General features: G+C 41.0%; 2 protein-coding genes across 9 annotated transcripts in view; one reads left to right on the top strand and one right to left on the bottom strand.

Annotated features, from left to right (window-relative positions):
- LOC125318493 overlaps nt 1–3,112 on the top strand; it is a 28,546-nt gene extending 25,434 nt beyond the window's left edge. For all 7 annotated transcript variants that reach the window (XM_048289278.1, XM_048289277.1, XM_048289281.1 and 4 more), the window contains 2 exons: nt 382–1,332; nt 2,105–3,112. In XM_048289278.1, the coding sequence (XP_048145235.1) occupies nt 382–1,332; nt 2,105–2,160 (1,007 nt within the window). In that variant the 3' untranslated portion in view covers nt 2,161–3,112. The remainder of the gene's footprint in view (nt 1–381; nt 1,333–2,104) is intronic.
- Nucleotides 3,113–5,899: 2,787 nt separating this feature from the next.
- On the bottom strand, nt 5,900–15,513 carry PDCD6 (programmed cell death 6). Of its 2 annotated transcripts, none has more exons than XM_048289284.1 (6): nt 15,399–15,513; nt 12,421–12,482; nt 9,292–9,336; nt 8,150–8,308; nt 7,362–7,471; nt 5,900–6,445 (listed from the first exon to the last, which is right to left on the bottom strand). In XM_048289284.1, exons 1-6 carry the CDS (start codon nt 15,488–15,490, stop codon nt 6,347–6,349), a joined length of 567 nt encoding a protein of 188 aa, XP_048145241.1. In that variant the 5' UTR covers nt 15,491–15,513; the 3' UTR covers nt 5,900–6,346. The 2 variants fall into 2 exon arrangements, with proteins under 2 accessions (XP_048145241.1, XP_048145242.1); XM_048289285.1 differs by having other exon boundaries at nt 8,156–8,308.
- Between the last annotated feature and the right edge of the window lie 944 nt (nt 15,514–16,457).

Genomic DNA, 16,457 nt, shown 5'->3' with positions numbered 1-16,457 from the left:
TTTACTCTTGAGACTGCACAGATTGTGAAAATTTAGTTTTATGGCCAGCCATAGTGCTTCTTAGCTGGTGTACTGTGTGTCTTTGCCCTCTGAGTCAGTTCAGGATATCATTTTCTGAAGCTTTAATGACTTAACTGTCTGAGAACATTCCTGTCTCACTGAACAGTGTTACAGCAGTAAAGGTTAAGGAAATTCAAGCAGTAACCCTTCCTGATCTATTTACTGTTAGAATTTTTGGATGGAATATACCAAGCTCAGTTAAGACATAAAGGCAGGAATTGGGAAAAGAACAGAAGGACACTTCATAAAATCTCAAAGTAGTTGCGTTTGCAGTTGGTATTCTAATATTTTGCTAACTTTTATTGCCCTTTATTTATTCAGGAAGTTCTGACTGGAATCAAGGTTTTTTGTCTCAGTATGAAGAGTGTTCTGAAGATGCTTCTTTTGCTCCTGCTCACTCTAACAGTTACCAAACAGATGATGGATCATCTTCCTGTCATCTGAGATCTGATGACTTTGCAATGGTGTCTCTGCTCAGGGACTCTCCTGCTGTTGAGCCTGATGGTCCTGTCAGTGGTATCAGTGAATGGCTGAGACAGCTCAGACACTCGGTATCTGGCAGGAATTTGGCTGCTGGGGCCTCTTCCTACAAGACCAGCCCACTGAAGGAGTGCTCAGCAGAATATATGTCCAGTGATGTGCAAGGAAGTGAGCTCCATGATAAGAGACTCTCATTTGGCAGGGAAAATACAAAATGGAGGAATCAACAAGCAAGTACAAAAGCAAGGCATATAAGTGACCAAGAATTACCCTATCCCAATTCTTCTGCCTCTCATCCTTCATCTGGAAGATACTCTACAAACTATCCTTCACAAAACTATTCCTCTTACAAGAACGATGAGTCTGTGAATACTTGTACATCTTCTGCAAATTCTGATGTTTCAGGAAGAGGTGGCTCCAGGTGGCACCAGGACACTAGGTGGGAGTGGAATGAGGACTCTAGGTGGAATGAGGACTCTAGGTGGAATGAGGACTCCAGGTGGAACGAGAACTCTAGCTGGAAGCAGGAGTCTAGCTGGAAGCAGGAATCTAGGTGTCAAGGATTCAGGTATCAGAAATCAGGCTACCAGAGAAACTGGAGTTCCCATCAGAACTCATTTTCTGGCAGTGGTTCGTACCGAGATCACCAGCAGTTCAGAAGCTCAGAAGAGATGTTTGATGGAGTTGATGTTGGTCTTGCTCCCAACGCTGTGAATAGACTACTAGGAAAGGATGTACCTACAATGACCAGGACGCTCAAACAGTTGGCTCCATATTATCCAGCACTTCAAAGTAAGATTGTGATTAGTTTGCATGTGAAATGAGTTGATCAGCATAGTTGCTTTAACATAAGCAGGAGATTGCAGGCTGCAGAGATAGGATGTGCTGTTCAGGGGAGTCGAGCTCCTTTTGCTCACGTCTGTATCAGCTGAAGAAAGGCATTGTTGCCTCTCTGAGGACACTGTGCCTCTTGGCAACTAAATGGAGCAGCGAGTGAGAGGAGATTTCGATAGCACAAAAATTTCCTGAATTGAAAGGTTTGAACTAGGTCATCTTTCTAACTAGCAGTTTGTATCATGAGTTGTACTGCTAGGTTTGCAACGATGGGAAGGGAATGTATTGCTGTAAAGAAAAAAATACTGAAATGCATGCAGAACCAAACCTGGATGGAATTATAATAAATAATCCAAATGGATCAAAACCCATTGGGATAACAAGAGAAATGTTATCAAAGAGCTGGTTCATTACATGCTGATTTCTTTTTCCAGTTACTGTAGAAATAGTCATTAATGCTGAGAATAGTGATACACTTTTCAAAATGAAAGTTTCTCCTTTCGAAATAGATTATGAGAGGGATTTAAAGAGAAGTGGGCATATGCTACTGCATGGCTGTCATTGGGCATGAGTTTGGACAAATGCAAACTATGCTTCTGATACTAGAATTAGTTAATTAACTAGGTAGCTACTTAATAGTAAAACTTTCATTTTCACATTCTCTATGCTGTATTATGTGAAATATTGTGAGATGGAAGTAACTGTAAATGTCTTTATCTCCCCTTTCTAGAAGTAAATATTCAGACATTCGTCAATGTGCTAATAGAAACTAGAGAGAAAGATTAAGGAGCAACAACGGTTGAACTGGAAACAGATGAAGAGATTTGAGAATCTCCATCACTTGGCTTTCAGGAAAGAGACTGCATTTGACTCTGTTTGGCTTGGGAAAGGTAAAGGGAGGTAGTAGAGTTTTAACATGTGAAATATAGCTGGAACATGAACTTGCACATAAAGGGTGAACATACTATTTTGTTTAGGCTTTTTGTAATGTATTTGTTATATCTTAGTATAGTACAGAAAAAAATCTTTTGTTATTTTTTGAAAATATGTTAAAATTATTCTGTCAGCAAAAAGTTAATAATCCTTTGAATACCCCTCTCAATTCAGAGGAAAAAGAAAGGTTTACTTTTATGTTACCTACTTAAGAAGAATATTCATTGAAAATACAGGTTTATTTTTCTTCACACAAAGGTAAGGCCAGTTCCATTAATTCTAGGCTTTATAATTAGCATATTTTTAGAAAATGACACACTACATTTCTGTTTAGACAAAGAAAGGAGGATGTCACAGCAAAGGTATTCTCTGTCTTAATGTGATGCTATATGAGGAAAATGTATTCTAGAGAACTGGTATGCAATGGGGCATATTAGTTTCGTTTTTGCAGAGTAAGAAATGGTGTGAAATATATGGAGATTTTTTAATCATGTTGTTCAAAATGAAATCATTATAAATTTTCTGAAAAACTCATTTGGTGGATTGACCCCTACAAAAATAAAAATTACTGATTCTTTCTACTGGTAAAAGCATATTGAGAAATAATGGAACCCATAAGGCAATCAGATAAAATAACAGGAAAAAAATAAATAATCAAAATGTCATACTAACTGAGTAATACTTACCAGTTCTGATGTGTATCAGAACCACATGCTCACGAACACCTGGCTTTGGATGTCTGTTTTATGTAATTAAAACCAGCTTACGTGGAGCTGAAGAAAAGAAGTAAAGTGAGACAAGTTTACTCCTGAGTGTCTGTCTTCCTGTTCACTGCTGCATTGTGGACTATCATTTTTCTTCTCACCCATGCCTGAACTGTGTCTCTGTGCATTAAATACCTGTGCTGAAGCAGGGCTAGCCTTCATGAGCTGTCATAATACATTTTGGATTTTGTCACATAAATTTTAATAAGAAAAAACAATTTATTATTGAGCATATAAACTCAATTCCCTAAAATTTTCCTTCTGTCATTATTTTGCTTCTGCATCTGAAAAGATCCACTTTCCTTTTTCATTCCTGTTCACTATTTACTGCTCATACTTACTGAAGTGTTGGAGTGGTTTATAATGTCACACACTTTGTAGCTGTGCCATACACTTTCGTCCACTGAATTACATAGTCAACCTTGCTTAAAAGGCAAAATTACGGTTTTTCTACCACGGGTGTCTTCCAGAGTTTTGATTTAGAAGTCTGTAGGATTGATCAATTATTGTATCTGATTATTTACTTCTGGTAAATAAAATTAGCAGAAGTTATTTACACAAATGTTACTGCCATAGTTTTTTCCCTCAGAAAGTGTAGTGCAACTAAAATTCTGAAACTGTAGAAAAAATGTTGCTAGAAAATATTACTGTTGCAACTCTGTCAATTCAAGTTAAGACCTTTTCCTTTGAAGTTGTTGTAGAGAACTCTTCTCCCATTTCTCACTCCCTTTGGGATTTTACTGCCATTACTGTATACCCCAGTGGCATACAGCAGCTGGATGACTTCCATCCAGATTAGATGCTCTTTCCACCTATATGTTCTCTTATTTTTTCTTCTGGGCATCAGTTACTACCCCTCCTTTGTTGTTGTGCAGAGTCCTGCACTGGGGAAACAGTTCGTGCATTTTGAAAGGGAGTTGGAGTTGTTACCAAATTACGACAGCATGGATTTACTAAAGCTTTCCTGAACTCTGGTGTGCTGAGTACTCCTTACTCCCAAGAAACCGCTTTGCCATATCTTGCTCCCATGTAGTATAGAATTGGAGCAGAACAAATCCTCTGTCTAGACGCCAGTCACAACCTTCACAAAGTAGGTCCTGACAGCCTGCAGAGCAGCACTGGATGCCTGGCACTTGTCAGCACCAATGCAGCTCCATCACAGGCTTTGGCATGGAGGCAAGAGTCCTGAGAATGCACCTGAGCCCTTGGAGCAAATTTCACATTTCCTTAAAAAGCCAGTGATAAAAATCCAGACTGGGACATGTCTTGGACAGGGGATAACTTTTCAGCCAGTGTCTTGGCCTGTGGTGTACCTGCTTTCACACCTTTAGAAGTGTCTGTTTCCCACTGGGACAAGAGTTGCTCCAATCCAGAGACACCTTGGTGGTTCTCTGCAGCAGTGATGCTCCTTTAGAAAGTGCTGGAGCCAGCTGTTCTGCACCAAGGGCAGTGAAGTAGAACAAGGCCAGCTGGACATGGGCGACATCCTTCAGGGGAGACAACTTGGGAAGTTTCTTAGATTCCAGCTTTTTTAGTTTGTGTCTTGGACTTAACTAGTATTCCTCAAAGTGCTTCCCAGAATTACTGCATTTTATGTGTGTGTATGATCCGAAGGGACAGATTCCTTACTGGGAAAGAAATGGGGAAGCCCTTTTGAGCCCAGAAATTTGGGGCTCTTCTGTTTTGTTTCTGAAGAGAGCACATCTAGTTATCATCCCAGCCTTCTAGGGAGGGAAGGTTCAAGGACTAACTGGTGGAAGTCTTTTTCCCTTGTTTTCTTAAACATAAGTAACCTTCACAGTTCATCCAAGGCTGTTGGATGAGGTGGTTTCTGACACTGGTCATTATTCCTGATCTCCCTCCTCAGCCAAAACCAATTCCTTGCTTTTTGGGTGATGACGCCCAAAGTGCTTTGGGAGAACTCCTTGTTTTGGTGCGCTTATGCCATGGAGACCATTGGTCTTTCCCCACATATTTCACACCAGGAAAGTGTTCAGAGTGTTGCTGAGCTGTCACTAATGGTCTGATTGATTATCACTTGACAAACAGTAGCAGCTTCTCTGTGTGACAGATGTTTGATAACTGCACAGTTGCCACTTTGCTGCCTTCACCCTTACACCAGACACTCTACTCTGGCTGAGACACAGAATCACAGAACAGTCTTGAGTTGGAAGGGGCCCACAAGGATGATTGAGTCCAGCTCTTCAGTGAATGGCCCATACAGGGATTGAACCTGCAACCTTGCTGTTATTTGTACCATTCTCTGACAATCTGAGCCAATCTCAGGGTCACCTGGAAGTAACATCGTAACTTCGTTTTTTTGATTTGTTGTTTTTTTTTTTTTTTTTTTTTTAAACTTTTCTTTGGTTCCTCCAAGTTGCTTCTTCAGAGTTACTGCAAGAGATAGTGTTTGACACAGAAATCAGTCATTACTTGTCTTGAGTTTTTCCACTCTCTCTCAGCTGTAAATGGTGAGATGTAGGGTAAAGTTATGAGAATGTCTGTCAATTCAAGACTACTTCAAATAAGTCCTTCAGCACAAAAAGGAAGACTTTTGATGTTAAATGAGACAACTAAGCAAAGGGAATGTATTCAGAGGCAGGGTTCATCTTTGTGGGGAAACTTACTGAGGGAGATGCAGTATGATCTGCTTCAGAGCTGGAAGAAGTTGTATTTGAAGCCATCCCAAGGATGGCCTGAAAGAAGGCGGCAGCTAGAAAATAAAATAGAAAAAGGCCATCCAAGTGGAGAGACCCCTGAATCATAGAAAATGAGAATACAGAAATAAAATCACCATCCCCTTAAAGCTGTATAAAAGTGAAACAGACTAAGAGTTGACCTAGTATTTTTACTTAATTTTAAATTCTGTATTAAAAATTAATACATTAAACTCTTATAAAAGTAAGGCACATGCAAAACATATTGTGCAACTTCTGACTTTCAACTCATATAAACTAACAAGCATTACTTTAATTTGGCATTTCTAAAGAGTCATTGCTCCCATGCAGGATATGTGTAAGAGGTTATGTTTGACATTGCACCAGTTAAATCTAGATTCTGTGCTTTCTGTACTACAGTAAGCAGAGATGGTCATATCATACAATAATACAAATAAAAACCAACTCAAGTACAGATTCTGACAGTGATTACCAACATACAAAATTTAAGAATGTGATGTTACATCCATTATAATACATCAGTGATCTTATTCAGTAGAGGATGATTTGGCAGCTCCAGTCTGTGTAATGCCAGTGTGCAATTCCTGGTTATCAGTGTCATACGATGCTGAAGACCATGGAAAGATACTGCTCATAGGACACCTGAATCCAGCCATCCTGATCAGTATCGTATCGTCGGAACACATCAGTCAGCCTCTGAGGAGGAGAGAAAAAAATAATAGACATTTTTGTTCTAGGGGAAGGTTCAGACTGCCACATACTCCCCTTGCCACCTGGGCTTCTATAGCTATATGAACCCCTTCTGTTCAACCCCTTTGTAGCCATTTTACAGTCTTATTTATAAAGATAGCTCTTTGCCAATAATGATACATTACCTAAGGCTACCTAGGCACTTCTTTATAGACAAGACTATATAGACTATTTATAATTGGCACGGGGAAAAACAATGTCACATTTGAGTCAGCTGGAAACAGAATCCAATACATACCTTGTGCATATCTCACCTTCTAGGCAAATGTGCTTCCTGTGCCATTGCTATCTGAGCTGTCACTGTATAACCCCAGAGCAGTATGGACAGTGGACCAGAACAACTACCAGCACGGTTTCATAAACATCAGCTGATACTGCATTTCAAAGCCCTTTTTAGCAGAGTTCAAGTCTATAGTTAACTATAACTGCCTTATATTACAAATAAATACACAGGTGACTGATGTGTCTAAGTAACAGAGATACTGCTTTTACAGGGAACTGCTTTCCCTCCAGGTTCTCTCTCTCTCCCACTGAAAGGTTGTGGGGCTTTTTGTGTATTTCTACCACTACCCCTGCAGGAACAGCTCTGAAGTCTGTATTAAACTAACAGACACTGTGAAACAGTGAGACTATTTTGCACTTTTTTGTTCCTCACCCATTGTATCAAATTTACTTGAGAATCAAAGGAATTACTAATGAAGACCAATACACAAAGATGTTTCTAGCACTTGTCATATACTTAGTTCAAATGGTTTATTATAAATAAAAGCAAGTTTTAGATCCACTGTTAAAGTGAGAACCAGAAAATCTTAGGAAAAGGTAATTTTTTTTCAATTGACATAAAAGTATATCTCAATCTTACCTGTAGAACAACACAGCATTGAATAAAATCATCAAAAGCAACTTGTCCTCTTCCTTGTCTGTCAAATTTCCGAATAAGGATATCGTAGAATTGATCAGACAGTCGGTAACCTTGGAAAAAGAGAAATACTTTAAAAGGTTTCAATTACTGCAGTCCTTCTATAAAAAGAACAAGGTTGTCTAGCAGGCATGTGTAACAAAACCAGAAAACAGTAAAGAGTTACAACGATTTTTTTTCCCAGTATCTCTGTTAAACTAAAATGCATGCAATAAAACCCATGCTTAATAATAATTATGTACAGAGTCATGGTAAATATAATTACAGATTAAGGTGACTATTTGATTGAGGGAATGGTTTAGGGCTGCAGATCAAGTCTTTACAAGTGAAGTGACAGGAGTGAAAGTTCCTTAGGCATCAGAAAGCTCTGGTAGCATAGACAGCTGGCTTTGTTTTAAAAAGTGGCAAGTTCTATCAAGTACCCTGTAAGGTCAGACTTTGCCTGAAGCATTGGTAACACTCTCAGAGCATGTCACAGAGGAGACTGGAACTGGATGTGTCAGGACATGTGTGGAATGTTTTTTCTCTATTTAAGGAAAAAGCTCTAAAAAACATGTGCTGCTGGCATGGACATCGTTAGAAGGTACCTTATACCTAAACGGAGAGCTGCCCTTCACCTGCCTCATTTTTAGTCACATATGTTAGAGCAGTACAGTTCTGCAACAGTAACAGTAAGCAGCTCATTCTATGACATAACCCAGTCATAAAAACTGTAATTACAAATGAATTACCAAAACCTGTTAGTGCTTGCTTTAGCTCATTTTTGTCAATCATTCCAGAATTGTCTCTGTCATACGTTCGAAAGACGTTCTGCCAGTCTGTGATGTACTTCCAGACTCCTGTGAATTCACTGAAGTTCACACCCCCTTTGTTTTCTCTGTCAAACATGCCTGAAATAAAAAGTAAGAAACACATATAAAACCTTAGTCATACTACTCAGCAAGATCTGCCAGGATTTTAAGAAGACAAGAATGCTTTGTGGAAGGTACTGAAGAGAGAAAAGAAACTGCTAAAATGCAAGTGATAATTTGGAAAGTTCTGCCAAGAAAAAGCAAGCAGTCATCCAGTGAAGGAAAAAACGATAAAGCAAGATAGAAGAGTACCAGAATGAATCACAGAATGTTTCTTTTTCCTGGGTTTTCATTTTCAGTTCGAAAATACTGAGGGCTTGATTGATCATCCAGTGATAAATCAAAATGGGCATTGTGGATTATTCTTTTCTAAGGACACATTAAAAAGTCTTACATCTATTCCCAAGAGTGCTGGGATATTCATCTGCATTTGACTTACTGATACTGTTATCTTTATACAAAGCATATCACACGGTGATGGAACTCGGACTGCTGCTGAACTTACTGAAAACAAAGCAAAAAATGTAGTCCTTGGATTTATGAACTGTGTGATAAAGAAGATTTGATTTATTGTGCTTGAGTCTTTATCCTTCTGCCACCATCACCTTCCACACTACTGGCGATTATTTTAGACACTAACAGAATTTAAGCATTGTAAAGCTTCTGTTTGGTATTCTGGAGCAAAACATAGGCTTAAAATGCAAGACAGGAAAAACTACTTCCAAAGACAAGTTATGTAGTATCTTTTTAGAAAATTTGAGATGACAATCTCCTCATGCCTGAATTACATTTATTATCTAATCAATTATGCAGTAACATTTTCTCAGGCTACTTTGACAAGTGCACATGTGTGTATGCAAAGGGCATTCCTGTATTAATCAAAAGGGAAAATAATTTAACTTACTACTGCTGGGCACTCTGAGGAAAAACAAACCGTGTAGCAATTGAGACCATTCTCAATCATCTGAACACATTACAAAACATTATCTTAGGACTATGTCACATCACACAACTATACTCACCAAGAATTGACCTGACTGTTGCTGGATTAAATGGAGTCCACGTGCCTGAAACAGAAAGAATTACTTAGTTCCTCAATACTAAGCAATGTTTAAAAAAAGTGCAACAAAACAAAAAAAACCATGTTAAGAACAGTGAATTCCGAGCTACATGACATGGAGCTGGCATATCATAAAATATGGCTGCTTGGAAGTAATAATGTTCTTGACGATTCAGAGATTACTTCAACTAGAGCTTTACAAATACCACACAGACCAGCATTTTTCAGGCTGCAACAAACAAAACTAACAAATCTTGGAAGATCTAAGAGGGACTTTTTCATCCCAGGCTGTCAGGAAGTATTGGATAAAAGGCAAGATCTAAACTGAATTACCTCTTTTCTACTGACAGGAGCAGAAGTGTTCTAAGTTGTAACTCAATCAAGGTCTTATATCTGTTCCTCAGTAAAAACCCATCTCCTCATTTCCTTTTTACAGGACTACTCCAGGGCATTTAGTTTCTGACAGAAGTAAAAAGAAAGGGTTCCTAACATGGCATAACCATACATTGCAATTGAGAGTTGTTTAGTACAAATCCCACCTCCACTGCTAAAACAATTAAGTGTTAGCTCGAATTAGTACTTTTAGACCAAGAAATGTTGCTGCTTGAACGGGCCTGAGCAGTAGTCATCTGGAGAGGAGCTCTGTACTTCTCTGAGTATTTAGAGGCTAGTCATTATGAAATAGTTTTCACTTGGTTGACAGCATTCCCGAGCACTAGGAAGCATTAAGCTTTAAAGAAAAGAAATCCTGTGCCCCATCTAGAATTTCACCATCGATTCTCTAGAGCCTGCGAAGGAAGCAGGAGGACGAAGCAGCACATACTGAACTGGCTGTGATTGCCTGCAGGGCCTCAAGGAATCGCTGAGACCACAAAGGAGTCGCGGAGCCGAGGGCACTACGGAGCGCTCCCAGGGATACGTCAGCTGACCACAAATCCCAACAGAAGGGCCGCGCTGGGATCCAGCACGTCGGCTTTGCTGGCTCAAGTGGCGTAACTCTACAGGGGGAATCCTGCACTCTAGGCAGGTCCTGTGACTATTTGCACATAAAGAGAAATGTAAGCAGAGAAAGAGAAGAGGAAAAATGACTCTAAAAATGCTTAAGCAGTATTTTAGACAGAGAACATCAGTACCTTAGTTTTATGTCTCTTCACAAAAATAAGAAATAATGGAATTAATAAGGTGCCAGCACTTAACACTGAACAAAATAAGAGGAAAAAGTGAAAATACAGTCTGAAAGTTAACTTATTTCATCTTGAAATATTCAAGTGACTCATATAGATGCCACAGAGTGAAATCTGAGCAACTCCAGAGGTGAAGAATTGTACTGATTTCAGCCTGTTCCAATAAACAGGGAAAGCTGTTTCTGTCTCTTCTCTCCTGGCTCTACTGTTAACTTCCCACAGCAGCACAGAAAAAAACAAGAAGGAAGCATAGGATTTTACTGTGCAAACAATTAGACAAAGTGATGATCAGCCCCTCCCAGGTAAGCACATTGTTATCTGTATAAAACTTCACAGGTTGAAAATGTCAAATTGTCAAAACCACACTGAACTTCAAATTTCAATGAGCACGACGCAGACTTTTTTAATGTTTTAGAAATAAACACATAATATTATTTTAGCCCAGGTTAAATTGCAGGACAGCCACGCACAACCATCCACTAGAGGATATATTTTAAATATAATATAGTGAATTGTTAGTGACATTGATGTACAAGATCTAGAATCTCTTGGAATGCAGGAAGCTTACAGTTCTATAAATATTTTGTCTAACAGTGAATTCACTTGGTAGGCATTCTTCATAATTGCAAAGCACTGAAACTGCTAATCTACACTGTAAATAAGGAAAGAAATAAACTCAGATAGTCATCACTGCCTATTATTCTTAAATTCAACCATATGAGGACATATTTAAAACATATGAAATTAAAAATGGCAGGTTCATGTGAAAAGAGATTTAAAATATATAAAATTTAAAACAGCAGATAAAATTAAAAATGACAGGTTCTCACAGTTCTAAACAACACTGTAATCTAAATGAAAATGGTGACTTAATTTAACTTAGTTTTTGCTAAAGATTTTAGTCAAAATTTTAATTATGGATCAGGTCTGGCAGCCACAATACATAGCTTTTAATTTATCAGATACATTATTAAACAAATATTCTAGTAAATCCAGGTCATTTACAAGACTGCAATTTTACTAAATAGAGCTTTATCAATTTATTTCAAGTCAGGCAATTACTGACAAAAAGGGCCCTTCAGTCTGTGTATGCTGCAGCTCACATCAGTTTAAGCCCTTCTCAGTCACAAAGCACAGGAAGGATAAAAGAATAAACTTTGGGAGAAGGGAAACTTGGTATGGACTCAGAGATGGACAAACAGCCTGAATATGCCCTTTTTCAGATTTCCAAATGGAAGAAAACCCCACAGAGTACAAGCCTACCCGCCCTCAGTCATGGGAGGAAAGTAAAAATAGGCTGCTGGAAAAATGTTTCATTTTTTATTTTGTTTCCATGAGTTATTATCAATACTCTAGTTATTCTTTGAGTATTACAACAAGGAACTGACAGACTATTAGGAAGTTTTAATACTAGATCTAGAATGCATCTTTCTACTCTGTTAGGAAAAATGCCAAGCATACTTTATTTCCTGCACCATACTGTATGAAAAATAAATTATGTGCAGTGAAAAGGCTGGTTGTAAACAGCTTTGTCCACGTTATACACTGATCCAGGTTAAAAAACAAAGGTTCAGTAGTGATCAGCAAGGAATATATAAATCACTGATTATGATTTCTAGGAAGCAGAGCTGGAAAAAAAATAAAGGGATGTGCATGCCTTCATTCCTCAGAATACAGATCAGTAATGGTTACAACAGATATTCAGTTTAAAACAAACAAAAAATTAGGATTGTCCATTTTTTCTTCCCTTTCCAACCTTTTGCTGTAGATTAAATAGTATTCCTCAGTGGTAGGAACACTTCCCACCCTCCTCCATACAGAGAATGAAGGCATTGAGTAGCCACCGTCACAACAAATTTAACATGAAATTTACGATGAACTACCTCACTGCTCATTTACAGACTTACCGTTGGATAATGCTTGCTGGAGTTCATTATCAGATATTATTCCACTCCTGTCTTTATCAACTCTGGAAAAAAACCAAAACAAAAACACGTAGTAAGTTTTAAATGGCTGAAATTAACAGGTTCCACTTGCTGAAGACTTCAGCATTCTGGTTCTTACTCATCAGATGAGATTAATCTTTTCCTGAAAAGTCACTGGCACATGATAAAAGCTCCAAAGAAAACTGTAAGGCTTACTCATGAGTGAAGAGATGCACAGAAACACACACTGCCAATGAAACAGTTTGGGCATGCTCTGCACAAAGAAGTATTTTAATTTATTTCTGTTTAAGAGAACTGCAGAGCACACATGCTGGTTAAATCCACAAAATGCCTAATGTCACAGTAGTAAGCTGTTTGTTTCCCAAACTGGAGCAACAGGTTTGGCACCCAGATTCTCTCACATGTTGGCAATGGAGAGGAAGTCACTAATGTGACCAAAGTACTGAAAGACTCAATCGACTGCCAGGCCTTGGCCCCTTTCAAAGGGGGTCAAAGAGGAAACAGCACAGCCAGCTTCCAGCTTTTACTGAGCCTTCACAGTCTATTGTCCTAAAGAGTCAAGTTCTATGCCAAAATGAATGAATTAAGTAATTTCTGCCCAAATAAAGAATGATCATGCCTTCTTTAGAAGGGAAACTGAAAGTGGTGGGGACTTCCCTCCATCTCATACAAGGATGTTCCCCTTGGACTGACAGTTTTTATTTCCCCTCATTTACTACCACTCCAAAGCAGAGTCCTGCTCAGTTGATCCCTGTTCGCAGAAGCTGATTTTCTTTTCCTTTAGTCCTTGCTGTCTTTTTCTAAACACTTCCAGTTCATTCTATTGCTTCCTTCCCCATCTCCAAGAATTATGTAACCTGCAACAAATACATCAAACACTGAAATTGCAAGCGTAAGTTGCGAAGATTTCAATAACAAAAAGGTATTTCCCTTTTTTATTCTGTTTCTCTTCTTAGTATTGTGAACATTTTTTACCTTTTATGAGCTGTTACCAAGTGCTAAGCTGATATTTTCATGAAAATGCATTATGACCTACTTATCTTGCTGCTGAGCATCATCAGTCAGCACATTCCTTTTATAAACAAAATTATGCGAAATTAAAATGGGTTTTCCTCATGGACATCAGGTTCCTACTCTGGGTTCCACTTGACATATGGGGCTCACCTGTCACACAGGGATCATGATCTGGCCATGACTGGCTGATACAGCCCAGTAATTCAGGACCGTAAGGTGCTCCTGCAAGCTTTCACAGGCCTCAGTTACTGCAGGAATCAGCAAACCTCACCTGACTATTCACCCTCTTCTCACAGAATCACAGATCCACAGAATGATTTGGGTTGAAAGGGATCTTAAAGATCCTCAAGTTCCAACCCCTCTGCTGTGGGCAGGGCCACGTTCAATTACACCAGGTTGCTCAGAGCTCCATCCAGCCTGGCCTTTAACACTTTCAGAGATGAGGCATCCACAGCTTCTCTGGGCAATCTGTTCCAGTGCCTTACCACACCTACAGTAAAGAACTTCTTCCCACCATCCAATCTAAACCTACCCTCTTTTCCCCAGCTGCTCCTGAACAGATTACATAAAGATCCCAGGAGAGTTCCATCTGTCAGTGTGGCGGACGACCACACACACTCCTTCAGTCAGCTTTCCATCCACTGGAGAATGCTTCTATTCATTCTACATTTACTGAATTTCTGTAAGAGCCTTTTGATAGTGTTGGGAGTATTTTTGGAAAGCATACAGATTATGCGAATTGCTCCAATTCTAGCCATCATATCCATATCCAATCCTTACCAAACATATTCCAGGATTTATACAGTAGTCTGCCAGACAGGAATACTTTCAACAAAAGCTGTGCAACTCTCCTGACTAACTACATTATTTAAAATTATTTTTACTGTTTTTCCTAGTGCAGAACAGATGGTTGATCTGTTTCTTTCTGGACCCTTTGAAAAGAGAAATGGCTTCATGCATGCCTCTGCTGAGTTCTCAGAGGAAGTTGTTTTACAGCAGGCTGGGTAGGTAAGCAGCTGCATTCCTGAGTCACTCCGTAAATATCAGCCAGTTTTAGAAACTTAGTACTGTTTATCTACTGCTTAACTTCTTCTTGCTGCTGCTTGTGTCAGAGGATCTGTCTTGACTCATCTCCCATAAAAATGGATCCAACGTAGGCACCTCCCCAGTTTCCTCAACATGACATAATTGCAAAATTACCTTTAGCTTCTTTACTGATAGGATCTTGCCAGTGTGTTTGTTTAGCATAGGCTTACTAACTCCCTTCCAGGTCCCTCTGTTCCAGGTGAATTCAAGAGAATATTTCAGTTTGGTTGGAAAAGACCTCTGAGATCATCGAGTCCAACCTGTGACCCAACACCACCGTGTCAACCAGACCATGGCACAAAGTGCCACATCCAGTCTTCCCTTAAACACCTCCAGCGACGGTGACTCACCACGTCCCTGGGCAGCCCATTTCAAAGTCCAATCACCCTTGCTGTGAAGAAATTCTTCCTGATACCCAACCTAAACGTCCCCTGGCGCAGCTATGCCTTCTCGTTGGTAGCTTTAAAGTTTTCCTTTAACATTTATGAGATTCCTTTTTACAAGCCTTCCCTGTACTGCTACATTGCTCCTCCAGACTTTACTATCCTTTCTGCAATCTCAGGTTAAAAATTACTTCAGCGCTTTCACGGTTACCTTCTCGCTCCCATCAATCCCCTTTACCCTTGTTATAAAATACAGCCACACTTATTCCTCCTCAGCCCTTTCTTACAGAGTCCCTCCCACAGGGAAACCAGCACGGTGTTTACAGCGCTGCCAGCCGCCCCGGCAGCCAAACCCCGCGCTGGAAGCCCCGGGCCGGTGACCGGATTCCCGCAGCAGCCGACCCGCTTCCGGCCCCTCCCGCTGCCCGCTGGGCGCTCTGGGGCGGCGGGGCTCACCTCTGGAAGACGTTCCACAGGAAGGAGGGGTCGGGCAGGCCGCCGCCGCCGCCGCCGCCGCCGTTGGGCCGGTGCGCGTACCCCGCCGCCATGGCCCCCGCGCGCGCCTGCCCCGCGCGCTTCCGCCACCGGCCGCCCGTGACGCAGCGCGCCCGTGACGTCACGGCCGGGCGGGTGCGCGCCCCGCCCCGCCCCGCCCCGCGGAGGGGAATCCCGGGCGGCTCCCGCGGCACGGGGGCGGTGCCTCCGGCTGCTCCCGCCGGGAGGGGCCCGCGGGGCACTGCGGCACGGCTGGAGCGCAGCGGGCAGGGCCTGGGGAGCCGCGCCCGGGGAGTGCCGGCCCTACCCCGCCAGGAGCCGCCACGAAGGCTCCGGCAAGGGCAGGAGCCGTCCCTGTGACCGATCCCCGCTCAGGGGAGCTGGCTTGTCCTGGGGGGGAAAGAGCGTAAGTTTAACATCCAAGAGATGCCTCCGCACTATCGCTGAGAGGAAGAAGGGATAAAGGGAGAAACAAAGCCCGCTGAACTGATTCCCTTATACAAGTGAGGACTAAAGCACACAGGGAAAGAATTTCAGGTATAGGATGGAATTAGAGTACAAGCCAACTTAGTATCACCTCACTGGTCTTTAACGGAATTCTTTACTGAGGGCTGAACACAACCCTCTGAGAAAGAGTCAAATCCCCCTCCCTGTACCTACAACTTCTAGGCACAGTTTATGGTCCCATGGGACCCAAGGAGCTCCTGTGCTAAAATCCCTCAAGCACAGAGATTGCAAGATGATGCTCTACTGAACCATCCCTGGGGGACACACTGTCCCCATCACTGAAAAAAGTCACAGTCGCAGTTCTATCCTTTGTCCAAACTGCTGACCTTGTACATTGCTCATCTGGGGTGCAGAGGAGCTGGGGACAGGGCTGGAATGGCACACGGCCCGGGCAGCCACAGGCCACAGGAGTTACGTACACAAACTCCAGCAGGTTAATGAAAGCAATGGAGGCTCCTGTCTTCCTTGTGCTTACCTCTGACAACTCTGGGCAGGTACTAAAAGATAATGCCT

This window comes from Corvus hawaiiensis, chromosome 30 (genome assembly GCF_020740725.1).
Source record: "Corvus hawaiiensis isolate bCorHaw1 chromosome 30, bCorHaw1.pri.cur, whole genome shotgun sequence".
NCBI lineage: Eukaryota > Metazoa > Chordata > Aves > Passeriformes > Corvidae > Corvus > Corvus hawaiiensis.
The sequence above is the reverse complement of the archived record's forward strand: the minus strand, read 5'-3'. Positions and strand labels throughout refer to the sequence as shown.

Coding starts and splice junctions, on each gene's coding strand:
- PDCD6 (XM_048289284.1), bottom strand. CDS start 15,490: ATGGCGGCGGGGTACGCGCACCGGCCCAACGGCGGCGGCGGCGGCGGC. Junction 7,472..8,149: donor GCAAGCACTAACAGGTTTTG/GTAATTCATTTG, acceptor TCTTTTTCCAAG/GTTACCGACTGTCTGATCAA. Junction 6,446..7,361: donor AATGCTGTGTTGTTCTACAG/GTAAGATTGAGA, acceptor TCTCCTCCTCAG/AGGCTGACTGATGTGTTCCG.